Below are 15,847 nucleotides of genomic sequence, written 5' to 3'. Positions count from 1 at the left end.
TGTGATAGACTGAGGCCAGAAAATGACCAATTTTTGCTATAATTGACAATGCATATTTCATTCTGTTTGAATAATACTCAATCATATGATAAAACTAATCAAATTCTTTACAATAGTGTGTGATATAAACTGAAAATCTAACAGACAAACACAGGATATAATGTATTCTTTTGCAACTGAAGTTGGCAAGGATAATAACAATTTAAACCTGACATTAAAAATGGTTATTAAACATTTAGTAAAAAGATGAAAGTTTCATTAACTCTTTCACTTCAAAGCCTTCAATCATGTTAAAGCTGGAACTTGTTACAAAATTTAAGGAAACAAAATTACTGGATCTTATCTACATTTCTTGTCTCAGAGGAAAATTAGCCAAATTAATATGATGAAGTATAAGGTAACTATGTAGATAGTAAGCTTTTTAACAAGTACTGAAAGAAAACATTAAAACACATGGCTTATGGTCAGTGTTTAATAATGTTTTAAACATAGTTAACACCTATAAATTTATTAATTGGAAATTAAAATATTCAGTACACAAACATATTGACATCAAAGTTTCTTTCCCCTATTAAAATATCACACATTTTATTACAGACTTCATGGCTGGTGGATTATTTACAAATAAGAATATGAAAATATAACATCCTGCTGTTTCTCTACCTATTCTTAGATCGGCACTGAAATACATCAAAAGATAATCTTATTCCAACTACACATGGTAAATTAATGGAAATTTTTTCGGTGCTGTAAATTCAGCTTTTTAACACTTACTTTTGTAAAATCTGGGTGATCTTTTTGTTGACCAGTAACAATATGTGTACCATCTACAGTTGCAGGACCATGCAATGGATCCAATACATCTTTCTTCCCTGCTCCTTCAGAGCTATCGGGAGCAGCTGGTAATTCACTGCCACTCAGTAAAGGTTCTTCCACATCAGGATCATCCTGGTCAGTGGAATGAGATGTCTTACGCCGTCTACGATGGTGTGGTCTGTGCCAAGACTGATGAGGCTGGGGAAAACTTTCCTGTCTGTGAACTAAAAAAAAAAATTGCAATTTTTGGACATTTCCCAAATGTGAAAAAAAATTAAACCCTCAAAAAGGTATTTTAAGATACTTGAATGTTCCTAAAACACCAATAACAAGTTCCCATGAAATGCTTCACTAACTATCAGAAACACTAATAATTTTCAATTCTATGACAGGAAGACAATGACCAAAGCTCACAACACTCCCATTATTGGTACATGGAATAAATGCAACAAAAATCATTATAAGAGTACTAATTTTACAGAGAGAGTTGCAGAGGTATGGGAAGAATATTCAAAAAATTAAAAGTGTAAACATTAACAGAAAAGTAAGAGTAAAATAAAATTTGAGGAAATGAATAAACAATTACACACATACAAGAAATGTTAAAAATCGACAATGTAGTTTAGTTAAATAGAGAAGCCATCCAATTTATTTATTCATTTGTACTATTTGATATGAAGACACTCATGATACTAGCTCTTTCAAAAATATGTAGCCTTGCAGGAAAATTCAGTTAGTTGACCATGTATATTATTCCATTCATAACACGTAACACTGTTTTAATCTTTATTAATCAACTGCGAGCCAGAGAACACAATTAATTATATCAAATTAATGATGAAAATAGCTGTTTACCAAAACTGATAATTTATGGAAATAAATGTTATAACAGTATTTATTGTCATTGTTCACTTTTGTTATTTGAACAATTTAGCAAAGACAGTGATAAAACAAATGAAAATGAGAAGGAAACGAAAAGAGAGAGACAGGGACATTTGTTTCCAATATATAACCAAAACCTTTTATGGCTGTGGTATAAGATATGTTTGAAAATACCCATACTACTAAAGTTTACTACGAAAAATTGGAAAATAAATTTTTTATTTATAATTAATTTTGTTACGATAAACAATAATGACCCAAGCTGTTACAATCACCAAATATCAACTCTGCTTTATAAATATGTAATTTAAGGTGACTTCCAGTCATTTGAAACCCAGTTGAGCCTGCCAGATGTTGGATAGTCCACTCCCAATGCAATAAGTTGTACTTGTAACAATAGTAATAAATTTAATAAATAATGATTTAAGTTTAAGAAAGCATTTTAGTTTTAAAATTTTAAACTAATTTCAACTCCAAAGCAAGAATGCTTGGCACAACTGAAGAAAATTCAGTTTCATTAAGAAGTATAAAGATATGAACAAAAGGCTGGAAGTTCTTCTTGCTGGGTATAATTCAGATAAGATTGATTTTTTTTATAGTAGCTGATAATATGCATCACTTTTAATAATCTTTAATGTCATTTTTGATGTTGACATTTTTAATGTGTGTCACTTTAATCATTCATAATTTTTTTATATGGGGTGTAAAACTACCGAGGACTATAATTTATTTACATAAAATATAATTCTATTTATATAATTGTTTTATTGTTATGATTTTACAATGTAGTTTGTGGTTCTTATTTCAGAGTGCAAAATAATACATCAATAACTTATCAATGAATGAGCTCTGAATCTGAAAGTTTGCACTAAAAGCTTTACCAAGAGCCTTATTACAACTATTTCAAGGTTAACAATGATTACCTTTAGTATGAATAAAAGATTCTGTAACAATGAAAGTAAGTAAAAAAACCTTAAGGCTCAATAAATAGAATAAACAATGTTATTTTATTTCTCCTTAATAAGTTTTGAAAATTTAATTTTTCACTGTTGTCTGGTTGGTCTACAATTCAACAATTAAATCTATGATATTGTTCTTTCATACTTATATATAAATTCCTATCTTTATTTAATCATCTCAGATACTGTATTATACACCTCAAGCAAATATTTATTAATATTTACATGGTCCATTACCTCACACTATAGTTTGTTATACATGCCAAAAGCAATGACAATGTATGGTTTATGAGACCCTATCATATTACAGCAATCAACATCAAGTAATACACATACATCAGTTTCCAGTTTGTAGTGATTCACAGAATATACCTCCAACCACTCTTTACATGGTCCATTAACTTGAATTATAGCTTATTACACAAACCAAATATAATGAAAATACATGCTCCATGTATTTACAGCAATCCCGTAATAAGCATAAACAATTTCTATTTAGTAACAACTGCCAGTGTTTTACACAAGTAATATTTAGAGACAACTCCCACTCTTATATAGTTGTATCACTATTTATTAACACTGATTCTTCTAAACACTCATTATTATACCAAAGTGACTGAAATGGAAAATTCTAATTAGGTCAACAACAATTAAGGCATTGGAAACTTTAATACTTTTAGTATACAAAAGTCAACTTTTGGAGAAAAGTTAACTTCAAATAAGAAGTTAGGTCAATAAGTAGGACATAATTCAGCTGTAGGTCAAAAGCAAAATTTTATTATTCTAAAAAATATTAAATATAATCCATTTTAAGCTATCTCCAGCTCTATTAGAAAAATCATTTCACAAAAGAAAAAACTCAGTGATGTCGAGAAACCCACTTGTTGAGAAATTTATATGCAAAAACGGCTTGTAATATGTTAATTAACATATTATTGCCAATTATAAGTACATTGTGTACTTATGTCTAGCAAAGTTGTATGTTGTTACTGAAAATTATTTACGAGGATACTTTTCTACTTTTATGTTTCAATCTTGTTTCATCTACATCCAGGAACATTTCCAACTGACTAGTTCTAGTACTGACTAGGAATGAAATAACACAAAAATAAGATGTGTGTGTGTTCAAATAATAAAGCTAACTGAGAAAATGAAGAAAACCTATAACTGTAACAGTTGTTTAACAGTATTTTTAGCCTAAGCTCTTCTTTAGGACACTGCTAAAATTTTAGCCTTAACAATGTTTTATTTCATCCTGAAGAAGAGTTTAGGCTAAAAAGAAAAAAAAACAAACTGAAAACTAATAACATTACCACCCACTGTTTGAGATCATAATTATCTTTATTACATTAATTTAGCAAATCAACTAAGTTCAATGCTTAAAGTTTTTACCAATACTTCTTGATTTTATCAGAGTCAAAAAGTAAAGATGCACACTAGAGAAACAGTAGCACTAGCCGACATCCTAGTTTTCTCTCATTAGACATTGAACATTCGGATCCTTTATCAGAGCACATTGTTGTCCAGACCAACACAGTACAGATGTTTTATATTCAATCCATCAGCATTCAGTTCCTCATGACAATTACAGTTAATGTTATACATAATTTTGATGTTAAATTTTGTTCTTGTTGCTTTAAGTTAAGATGTTTTCCTATTTTCTTTAGCTTTCAAGTCATAATTTTCCCAATTTCTCACATGGCAGTCAACAATAAACATTAAGACTTGCCAAAAATCTGTAAGTTTCTGGTCTTTAAAACACCTTATAAAACATGAAAATTGATAAATCATATGAAGATATGAAAATAGTTGACAAAACAATCCACTACCAAATAATGTTTTTCATTTATCCTTCTTTATTTTAAATATTAAGAAATGCACTATATATATATATATAAAGTAACTTACACTTATAGTCTCTTTCATCATATCTAGGATATTTGTCTCCTGATTCTTCTTCAGTGCCAAAATCTGCAAGGGAAAACTGTTCTGAAGGATGGCTCAAGATTTCATCTAGTGTTTCATATAATGCCGACTGTCGCCACTGTGACTGCTGTCTTTCATCTTGTTCAGTGACCTGGTGACACAATGTATAATATTTACATTACCCTGAAAAGTTTTCATTTTTACACACAGTAAATATAGCAATTTTCTAGCCTTGTAGCATCAAATTACACAGTGATAAGATCTCAAACTTCTTAGTTGTACATTAAATACTTAAATATTAAGCACTTGAAGTCAGCTGTTCTACAGTTTGTGACAAAGAAAAATTTTGCACTTTTCTTTACTAATTAACTCACTCAAAAATTTCAGCAAACTGTGATACATGTTTACATTACTAAACACATATCTAAATATTTATAAATCTGGTTTAAACCATAATTATTGATTGAATCTGTGCAAGCATTTAGGTACATTTAAACTATCTGTGCACCAAAGTTGTTGGTTCATGTTGGTCAAAGAGTCTTTAATAACATGAGTAATAAAAAACACCATTAGTATTGTAATTACACTTACTAATTACTGCTGTGGTTCAATACATTTTACATAAAAAAATTAGTAATCTTACCTGACCTTTTGGGTCAGTTCTATAAAGTGTCTTGTAACAGCCAAAATCATACAATTACTCAATGTATGTGGACCTCACTGGTAGAGAATAGTATAAGAATAAACCTATAATTTAAGAGTTAAAATATTTCTAATAAATCATTTAAAAATCTTAGAATGAGAGGTAATGATAGAACAAAGAACATAAACCTTATAGAACCTCACAGGAACCTGAAGTTCTCTCAGTGAGGAATATAACATTCCTAGCATCAGAGTTAAACATCATGCCAGTTATGCTAAGATAATATGGTAGTCAAACAAGAATCTTGCTAACATTGTTACAAATATTTGATATATCACTATAACAATGCTAATCCTGAACAATACAGATTTGGGTAAGTCTAGGTCAAAATCAATTACTTCAAGAAGGTTACTGACCTGACCTTTTCCAATTGTGATGTTGTTTGTCAAATATGTTGGTATCATAGAGATCCAGGATTTCTCCAAGTTTCATATCTCTAGGTCAAATTATTTTGTGAGAAGTAACAAAATATTTCTTTTGAAATGGATACCAGATGAGACCATTGCCACAGTAGAATGTAAACTACTGAATCAGTGAACAACCTTTGACCTTGTATTCCTCACTTTTGGCTTCACTTAGACAATCATACCCCCACATGATGACTACAATCAAGAATAAATACCATAACTCAGCTTGGGATCTTGATGGGATCAGAAAATATTGACTCATTACATTGTGTTATTGCAGTTTCATGGATGATAAACTTAGAAATCACTAGAAAGAAAGGAAAAGAAGAGAGGGAGAGATGCATCCTTGCCACAACAAACGCTCAGTCAGATAAACGTATTAGGTGGAACAGAGTAAAAGAGTGAAAGATTTCCACAAGACTGACTTAGTCAGCATAGCAATGCCTAGAAAGAAATACTGTATATCACTGAAGACTCGCCAGAACATTCTGATGCTATTCAACTTCTCCAAAACTTTGTGGGCTGACAACAAGTTCAACCAGAAACATTCAAGTGTCAAGGTGGGGTCTAGAAAGTTTGATGAACACTGGTAATAATGTTCTATTAGCATGGGTAAGCAAACAGTACAGTGCATTCATTTGTGCTATCCACCACAAGAAACTCTAGAATGAATGTTTGATTGGTAAATACAGAGGAAAACTTACCTATAAACACATTCTAGCACCAATATTTGTTATAGCTGGCAGTTTGTGTTTTGAATGTCACATTTTTAAAAGTACTGACTTTCAATCCAACTGTACCTACTGCAAAATAAAGGAAAATGGAGAAGAAGAAATTACAATTATGTAATGAATGGATAGTTCCAAATACCATCAAAACCACAGGTCGATCTTTAGCGCGCACACACACAAAGATGGTGCAAAATTATGCACTACATATTACAGCCTTGATTTCGGACATTCACGTTGAGGTTGGCAGTAATATTGAAGTCATTTCTGAACGTTAGAAATACAACATAGTTGGATATAACAGTTTTCACACAATAATTTCCTTTTTGCTATAACAGCAAAAACAAATATACAGGTACTTTTACAACACTGGTCTCATATGAAAGCTATTCTGGATCAAATATTTGGCAGTCTCTCACATAAAAACCACTTGACCTAGAGACATGAAATTTGTTGGAATCTTATATATCTATGATATTGACATTAAAGTCAAAACATCATCAAAATCCACAGGTCTCCAGTGTCAAGCAAATGACCTATTTTAGAATTCAAGTACATTATTGGTTTCAGTAGTAATTGTGTTTAATGCATTAGTGAAATTAACTTCTTCATATGGATAGTTAAAAACAAAAATGTGGACATCATTGAACCACTCCATAAACATATACAGAATGTGTTTTAAGCCTAAAGATGCATAGCTTAAAATTTAATTTTCATTCAGTGAGGAACACCTCAATGAATAAAGCACACTGGACTGCTATTTTAAACTATCCAAACATGATAACTTTTGTGTATAAGAGAAATCGGTCTATGGAACAGTCTACCTTCAGATGTAGAAGCTATAGCAATGAAGGAGTTTTAGAATGGATGGCTGGAGTTTTAAGGTTAGATATTTAATAAAGAAAAAAAGTTTCTCTACGTAGTTTGGAACGAGCAGTCACTAAGCATGGGATACAGTCTGGATGTACCAAACAAGTTAATTGTAATCTTCTAGAATTAACACTTAGGTTAGAAACACCAGTATTCTTACGATTTACAAAAGATATCAAAAACAGCATAAACACCAATGGATACTGAAAATTACCTTAACTGACCTCAAGTGACTGGCAAATAAACTAAAATGTAAAAATCAAATCAAATCAACTACACTGATAAATAACACAGTATCAAGCAGAAACCCAAAGTATATATGAATCTGTTCTATATTGTTCAATGGGACTTTGAACATACTAAATCAAAAGAAGATATATGAAAAAGTTCCACTGTTTCTTGAAGGTTATAATATTTCACTATCAATGTTTAATGTATGCTGATAAACAAAACTGATAAATATTAAACCATTAAAAATATTACTTACTGCTTGCTATACATGTCAGCATAAAAGTTAGTTGTTCAGAGCAATTTTTTAATTCTTCTAATGTTAACTTTTTAATTAATGTAATATATGATTTGAAAAGTAAAAGAGCCAACAAGTTTTAGCACTGAAAGTCAAACAACAGCCACACAAAACATTTAAATGTGGAGATATCTTACTTCTGGAACACCCTGTACATAAAGTATAATTATCTTCATTTTATTAAAAACCTACCTCAAGTTTTGTTTTCTCTGGATTACTCGACTGTTGAGACTCCATTACTTAAACAACTCTTTATTTTTCCAACTACAGTACAGTAAAACAGAAATCAAAATCTAGAAATCTGAGAAGTAAAACAAAAGAAATTAACCCAGACAATGAATAATACATTCCAATAATACAAGCTAATTAAACAATTATTTTACCCAAAAATATGCATATGAAAATGGATAAAAATTAAGCAATAAAAAAATATCACTTTGTGTGGAATATATTTTAGGCGTGAATGGTAACAAACAACACCTGCAAAATATAGCTAAATTAGCATCAACATTTTGAGTCAAGTAACATATACAGTGGCTTGACCAGTTTTTATATTTTCCCTGAATATTTTGACATACCAACATGGATTTCTTATCATACTTCTCAATATAGGCTGTTTTAGAGTTTAAGGTTTGGGTCCCACAATAGTTTTAGTCACTTTGAAAAGTCCATAAATGCACACAAATTATAAAGTCCACTTAAGTACCAATCAAGGAATTAGTTGTTCAGTACTTTTGTGTTTGCACAGGATTATAAGCCTTCTTTCAACTTGTTATTACCTGCCTATTCTTTCTTTATATAATGAAGCTCTGGAACAAGTGCTATTTTAATGGGAAAAATAACTTTTCTTGCAATCAGTGTAGTATGGAAACAATATAAAAATATAAGTGTGCATATATAAACATATACATTCATGATGATGGGAAACTTGAAGTGAAAGTGCATTGTCAAAGAGGTATCCAAACAAATAAAAATAATAATTAAAACATTTTCCTGGCAACATATTTAAACAACAATTATGGCTTCAATATAAACAAACAATGCCAAAGAGGTTTTCCGAGCAATGTTAAAACTTTAGTATAAACACTTGCAAAGTTGACAAGGTTACTCTAGCAAAAACCAAAACAGCATTTAGAACTTCAAGGCCCACACACAGTGACAACAAAATTCCCACGGTAACAAGTTAAAACATGGCAGGTAAAAATTTAGTCCACAGATGTAATGCCAACAAAATGCCCTGATAACAGGTTAAACAACAGTTTAAACTTCAGTCTGCAGATACAATACTATGGTTTTCCAAGCAACAAATTAAAATGGCAGTACATGAGTTGCATTAAGTTTCCAAGGTCAGTAAAACACAGGAAAACTGATTTCACAAAAAAATTAGTCTAAATGGCACACTAAATGATTTTCAGACAGCTTAAACAAATTAATTCAATTTGTGCTGAACAAAACACTTCAATATCAAAAATGCAAAAATTATTCACAAATTAAATTTTCATTTTCACTACTACTTCAAAACTACTTATTTTCCACAAAGTGTGGTATATTAAAACTATTTTGTTTGATGATGATATGTCAAAAATAAAATTTGTAAGTTTTAACAGTGTGTGATAAGTATGACAATTTGTTAACAGATATGCTGCTATTGTACCTACTGATAATATGAACAGTACCTTTCAGAGATTAGAAAATATTATTATTGTTACTCATCTTCTTATGTTGATAATGATAGGACTGTAGAAAGCACCAAAATAAAAACAAACTAGTTATGAGGTAAACAGTTTCCTGCACAGTAAATACTCAGTATTGTGACAAAAACAATAAAAACCATCCCTCTTAAAATTGTTTATAAGTACATACATTATCCACTTCCTACATAAAAACTTTACTTTGTTAACATCCTGCAGTTTTTGGTGTGTTTTTTTCTAACTTCTAAGTGTACTGAAACACTTTTCTAACAACAATACTGATGTGTTTTAGACTTACCACACTTTTAAGCATTCAGTTTTAACTGTAACAATCAGAAACTTGAGAGCAATAAAGAAAAACAATAATTTTTCCTTTAAAACCAACTAATTACTCACATCTCAAACTTTATCCTAACAGTATAAATGTATAAAAGTGAGACTTAACCACATAAAAAAGAATTAAATTCTGGGATCTATTCCTCTGAATTTTAATATAAAAAGAATGTGACAACCTTTACAAGTCTCTCATTTTGAATACAAGTGTAGTTTTCCTTCCCTTACTACAAGAAGGATACACACACACACACACAAATAAGCTATCTGAACAATAACTGACTTGTGATATTTTCTAAGTCCCTAATGATGCTATTATTACAACCTACAAGTTCCTCTGTTTTTAATATCACAATAGTCAACATGGAGCTTACAGATCCTTCAAGATTGTCCCTGTACATCCACCAAGAGAAAATGTGAAATTTATTATCCATTGTTTTTCAGAAAACATCATCCTTCAAACTTTCATAAGGTGCTAACTTCCATTACTACCAATGGCAATTTGTTACATAAACTAATCAGCCTGTTATAAAACTGGCTTAACTATTGCTTAGCCTTTATATATATATATACTCATCTCTTTATTCCAACTTCATGAGTAAAGAAATCAGAGGCCCTTACCTTATTAGTCTCCCACATTTGTAAATTTTAATAAAAAATCTTGAATAATAACACCACAGAATAATCTTCCCATCCCTAAAATCATCCTAATAACCTACCTCTGAGCTTTTACAGTAAATAAATATCCGTCTTCAATTATAAACCTAAAACTACACACAGCAATTCCAAGTGATGCCCAACTTGTAATTTATGTAGAGAACATTTAAAAACAAGGAACCTTTTGGTCATCCACACAAAACTATACACACACACACATGTATATACAGGGATAGAAATAACGAAATGAAATTACATTTAAGAGAAGGCTGGCTATCAGGAGAATAACATTCCCTCATGTAAAGTTGCATTTCCTTGCAGTTTTTTTTATTTATTTATTTAATACAGTGACAGGTTTACTTTTATTAGTCATAACTATAGGAACATGGATGGACTATGCATTCACAATTGGGAAACCAACTAAAAAAGAAAAATTTCCTCAAGAATATAATGTTTCAATCCTAGATGTGTATACACACACACACACATAAAACTCAGAGCCAGCATTGTCACTCATATTTATCAAGTCTACAAATAACAACTTCTCTACTAGATAAATAAAACTATCTTCACTGAAAACGATTCTGACCCTACCAAAGTTTGCCTTCCTTAGTCCTATTATTCCTGTCATTAAGTAAGAAAAAGATGATGCTTCAGTACTATCACTTCCTTTAACAATCTTAAACAGCTTCATCCCTTCTACCTCTTCTTTTTTTCAATAAAAAACAATTTAAAAGCTCTTAATCTGTTCAACAAATAACTATCATTCCATCCCAGGTATCATTCTAATATCCCTATTCTAAACGTTTTTTTAACACTTCAATGAGCTGAGCATAAGATAGAATACAATATTCTAAATGTGACTAACCCAAAACATATACAATGAAACCATAACCTCTTTAGACTTGTATTAAACATTTCTGTAGATGCATCCTAAATTCTAATTTGTTCTACCATTAGCAACAACACACTGCATGGATGGCTAAAAAGACTGAACTACAACAACAACACACTGCTTGGATGGCTAAAAAGACTGAACAACTACAACAACACACTGTTTGGATGGCTAAAGAAACTGAACAACTACAACATCACCATCCTTTAATTCCACAATCCTGTTGAAGTTATTCCTATTTAATTTACACTTTACCTTTCTGACTTGTAATCAGTATGCTTATATACTAATCCTAAAATTATCTTATCTGTATGACCAGCAATAGAGCACCTTAACTTGGATGCAATATGATTAATACTGAAAAGTGCAAAATAGTGTAACAGACTTGTAATTTGGATAGGACTCCATGTGTAAGAGAAGTGCTAGTGTTGAAAGAAAACAGATACTCAGTGATGAAAGCTCAAACCATTTAACTACATTTTTAGCAATACTGAAGAAAAAATATATATACAATATCTGTTAATACAATGTTTAAATCTAATAACATGTTTACTGTGTCCTTTATGAGAAGTGAGGTGACACTTGAAACTGTGTTCAGTTTCGTCCCCTTCAACTCATTGATTATGGCTGCTCTAAACAGACTTTTTGCAATCTGTACACCATATATGGCACACTCAATTAATTGCAAGAGGTAGACTGTACACCATACAACAAATCAGCAGTCAATGAGTTTAAACAGAGGATTTCATCATGATGGAAAAGGCAGACACAGACTGCCAAATTATTATTTACAAATCTTGAGTTTCCCTTTAAAAAATTTTTTTGAAATGGTTTGTCAGACTATAGGTATTATTTAATTGAATGAAACATCTGTTTGAACAGATACACTTATGTGAAAGGCTATAATTTATTTTAATCATTTGATGAAACTTTTTCTTATATTTTTTTGACTTATTTATTGAAAAAAACTACAGACTTGTGTACAACTGAAGCCATGTTTATTTCTAGAAAATAAAATGCAAATCCTTTAGTTTTTCAGATATTTCATTACTAATAGTAACAGCTATAATATGCATTAAAAATAGAATCACAGTTCCTCTACCTTCTCTCTTCTGATGCTTAAATTAGTTTCTTCCATGCATTGCTCCATAAAAATTTCAGAATATTTAGCTAGAGAATCTTCTATTAAACAAACCTCAGAATTCTTTCACTCTGCTACCTTGTCAAAAGCTACCTCTACAGACTTATATGATGACTTACATCCTTAGTTCAAGACCTCATTCAAGTATGCACTTTAGTAAACCTGTTTTTCTTCTCTCTGAAAAGCAATCTCAACTTAAGGTTTTCTTTCCGTTTTCTTTTTATCTTACTTGTGTAGCTTAACCAGCCAACCTGCTTCTTTTACTCTTTACTCCTACTATTTTCTCCATAGCAAAATCCAATTTTTCTTTCAATACACCAGCTTAGCCTACTATTTGAAAGAAAAGTCTATTCTTTACATTTACTAAAATCAATCTTCACTTTAACATTTATATATTTATTTTGTTACTTCTATAAATAACTTAACAAGACCTGTTTTCTACTCATGCTATGTTTTTCATAGTAAAAGGCATCAATTGACTAACTTAATGACAAATATCAAATTTAAAATTGTGTGCTTAAGAATATATGTCACCTTTATACATATGAAGTTGTACACCACTTTTCTACAATTCATATCTATGAAAAAAAAAATTTCTCTGCTATTTAGTATATTTCTTTCTAGCAAAGGCCTAATTTTGGACCCAACATAACTCCTTGCAAGTGGTCACAAAAACTATATTGTTTACATTATCCAAAAGAAATGTTAAGCAGGGACCCTGTTGGAAGCTATCAACAAAGGATGTAGACCCTTAACCCATTTCTCTCAACATTACTGATAGATCCTCAATATTCTTATGTACATCTCAGCCTACACATTATTAAATTCCTACTGCTGCACAAGAACTGGTGAAAAAAAAAAAGGCAAAAAAAATGTGCTTTATATTAGGAATGTGGTGATAAGTGGGGAGAATGTAACCAATAAGTATGGATCTTTTCTGGTATATTATGCAAGCATTACTTAAATAGTCACTTAGGCAACAATGTATTTGTAATTTTTCTTTCATTTTAACGCTGTTAGTAAGGTTCATTCTGTGAAGAATAGTCTGTATTATAAAAGTCCTAAAAAATCATATTAAGCAAGCAGAATCATGAAACATGAGTTTCAGTACAGAAATATGTAGTTGACTAAAGATTTAAAAGTATGAAAGAATTAACTTATTTCTGACAGAAATACTGATATTCAAAACAAATAATTCAGATTTGATTATACAACTAAATAAATATCTACAACTTTATATTTCTTTGATGAAAAGCAATGAAAACAAGAATTCAAGAGTTATAGAACCTTTTTTCAAATTTTAAGCCTAAGAAGGATGTTGCAACTTCTGGTTCGGGCTTACTTATACGTTCCAGTGCAAAGACAAACTATTAAACTGCTTTCTGGTTTATACAGTTTAAACTGAGAAGAAATTATCTTTATCTGTTTTTTTACTTGTTAGGCAAAAACTAGAGACAGTCTAATCATAGTATTTACAACTGTTAGAAATAGTGATAAATTGTCAGTGAGAGAACACTTAAGAGGTCAAAAGTAGATGAAAAATGAATGAGGTATGTTAAAAATGATAAAGCTTTACAATCCCAGATCCAAATACAAACCAAACTTATAAAATGACAAAATCAAATTAAAAACTATAAAGTGAAAGATTATCTATTCTATAAGTTTACAAAATGCATATATATATATATCACATACAATATTCCAAATTTAAACAAAAAAGCTAAAAATGAAAACAGAAACAACTTTCAACCAAATAAGCTGGAAAAACAGCGCCATCACATAAGCCTAAGACAGAAAGAGCATATAGGCTTAACTCTTATTAAGCCTACTTTATTCTGGTTAATATAATGTATTTATAACTTGTCAATTTCAGAATATTTTCTCAGTTTCTGTAATTGCAGATATCATAAATTACTTTAATTTATTGTTTACTTGAATTAATGCTGAGCTTACCAATAAAAACATGTTAAGCTGTCAGAAACAAATAGTTTAAATTCAGCTCAATATTAATATTTTACTTTCAACTGTTTTTACTTTGTCCTTAACTTTTTATATATTTCCAATTTCTATATAAATAATGTTTTAAGATTTAATATTTGCCAAATTGTGATACATCTTACAAGACTTAATTATTGCATGTGATTTATGGAGCTTTCGTTAAAACTCACTTAAAAGCTAGACTTCAACAATTAATCATTAAGTTTAATCTTATATTAGCATCAACTTACTTTTATATAACAACTTTAATTTTTTTATCCGTTTCAAAATTACTTTCTTCAAGAACGAAAAATTACCAAATTACCAGATGATAGTCTAATTACTTTACACATGTTAAATGATTCGAGCCATAGCCACAACTACCCAAATCAAAACACATATCCCAACTTTTAACCAAAGCAACACAAGTTTTATCTAAGCAGAACACCATGCCTTTTTCTAAGTGGTGAGTGAATCTGTGTCGGACTACTATGTGAAGACCGAAAATGAAATTTGAAACCTTGATTTTGTTTAATATAAAAACCTGTGTACTATTACATATTAAAAATAGGTTGCATATGAAAGTCTATAATTATTTGTTCCAAATAAAATAGCAGAATGACAGTTTTGCGTGAAAATCGAATAGAAATACTTACGAACCTAATTTTTCCGTAATAAACTCCTTCTTACCGTAATCCGCCTTCATCTCAAAACAGTAAACATTTATAACGCCCTCAAACGGAAAGGATTTCCTTGTCAATAGTTAGTGCACGTGGGTACACAATAAAATTCTTCAAAAAAAATATAAATTTAAGAATATTATATTTCCTTTCATCTATACAATTTACTTTGATTTAATTTCTTGTAAAGTAAGTGTTTTTTAAACGTAAAATGCATTTCATTAACTTGAATAAGTGTTCACTATAACGCATGAATATCACAGAACATAACGTACGTTCACAAAGAAAATTGCGAAAACTTTAAAATTAATCCCTGCTTTTTACGTTGTCTTTAAAGAAAACAATATAACAAAAACATTGTTTTTACCTCATTCTGTCATCTGTATTTCATATTTTGTTGCTACTGAAATTTACAATGTTATGGGGGAATCGATAAGATACAGATCTCCGATTTCTTTGTGATAAAATATGAAGACAGTGTGTGTTTTCTTATAGCACTGCCACATTGGGCTATCTGCTGAGTCCACCGAGGGGGATCGAACCCCTGATTTTAGCGTTGTAAATCCAAAGACTTACCACTGGACTCGTAGGAGACGAAGATAACAGAATGAAAGACCACAATTAGAAAAAAAAAAAGTTATGCTCCATTCTTGATG

The 15,847-nt window shown here is 30.3% G+C and overlaps 1 protein-coding gene across 14 annotated transcripts in view; it reads right to left on the bottom strand.

Moving 5' to 3' along the window:
• Window positions 1-15,249, bottom strand: part of LOC143240593 (band 3 anion transport protein-like) — a 75,673-nt gene extending 60,424 nt beyond the window's left edge. For 3 of the 14 annotated variants that reach the window (XR_013021834.1, XR_013021835.1, XM_076483289.1), the window contains exons 1-4: window positions 15,172-15,245; window positions 8,010-8,118; window positions 4,566-4,734; window positions 775-1,040 (exon numbers count right to left, since the gene is read on the bottom strand). Coding sequence is in view for 12 of the 14 variants with exons in the window: in XM_076483289.1 (XP_076339404.1) it covers window positions 775-1,040; window positions 4,566-4,734; window positions 8,010-8,054 (480 nt within the window). In the remaining 2 variants the exon portion in view is untranslated. Of the gene's footprint in view, window positions 1-774; window positions 1,041-4,565; window positions 4,735-8,009; window positions 8,119-12,588; window positions 12,865-14,762; window positions 14,926-15,167 lie in introns of those variants that run through there. The other 11 variants (XM_076483300.1, XM_076483290.1, XM_076483301.1 and 8 more) reach the window with 9 other exon arrangements.
• Between the last annotated feature and the right edge of the window lie 598 nt (window positions 15,250-15,847).

The sequence above is a fragment of the Tachypleus tridentatus genome, chromosome 13 (assembly GCF_004210375.1).
Source record: "Tachypleus tridentatus isolate NWPU-2018 chromosome 13, ASM421037v1, whole genome shotgun sequence".
Classification (NCBI taxonomy): domain Eukaryota; kingdom Metazoa; phylum Arthropoda; class Merostomata; order Xiphosura; family Limulidae; genus Tachypleus; species Tachypleus tridentatus.
This window is presented reverse-complemented; position numbering and strand designations above follow the sequence as displayed.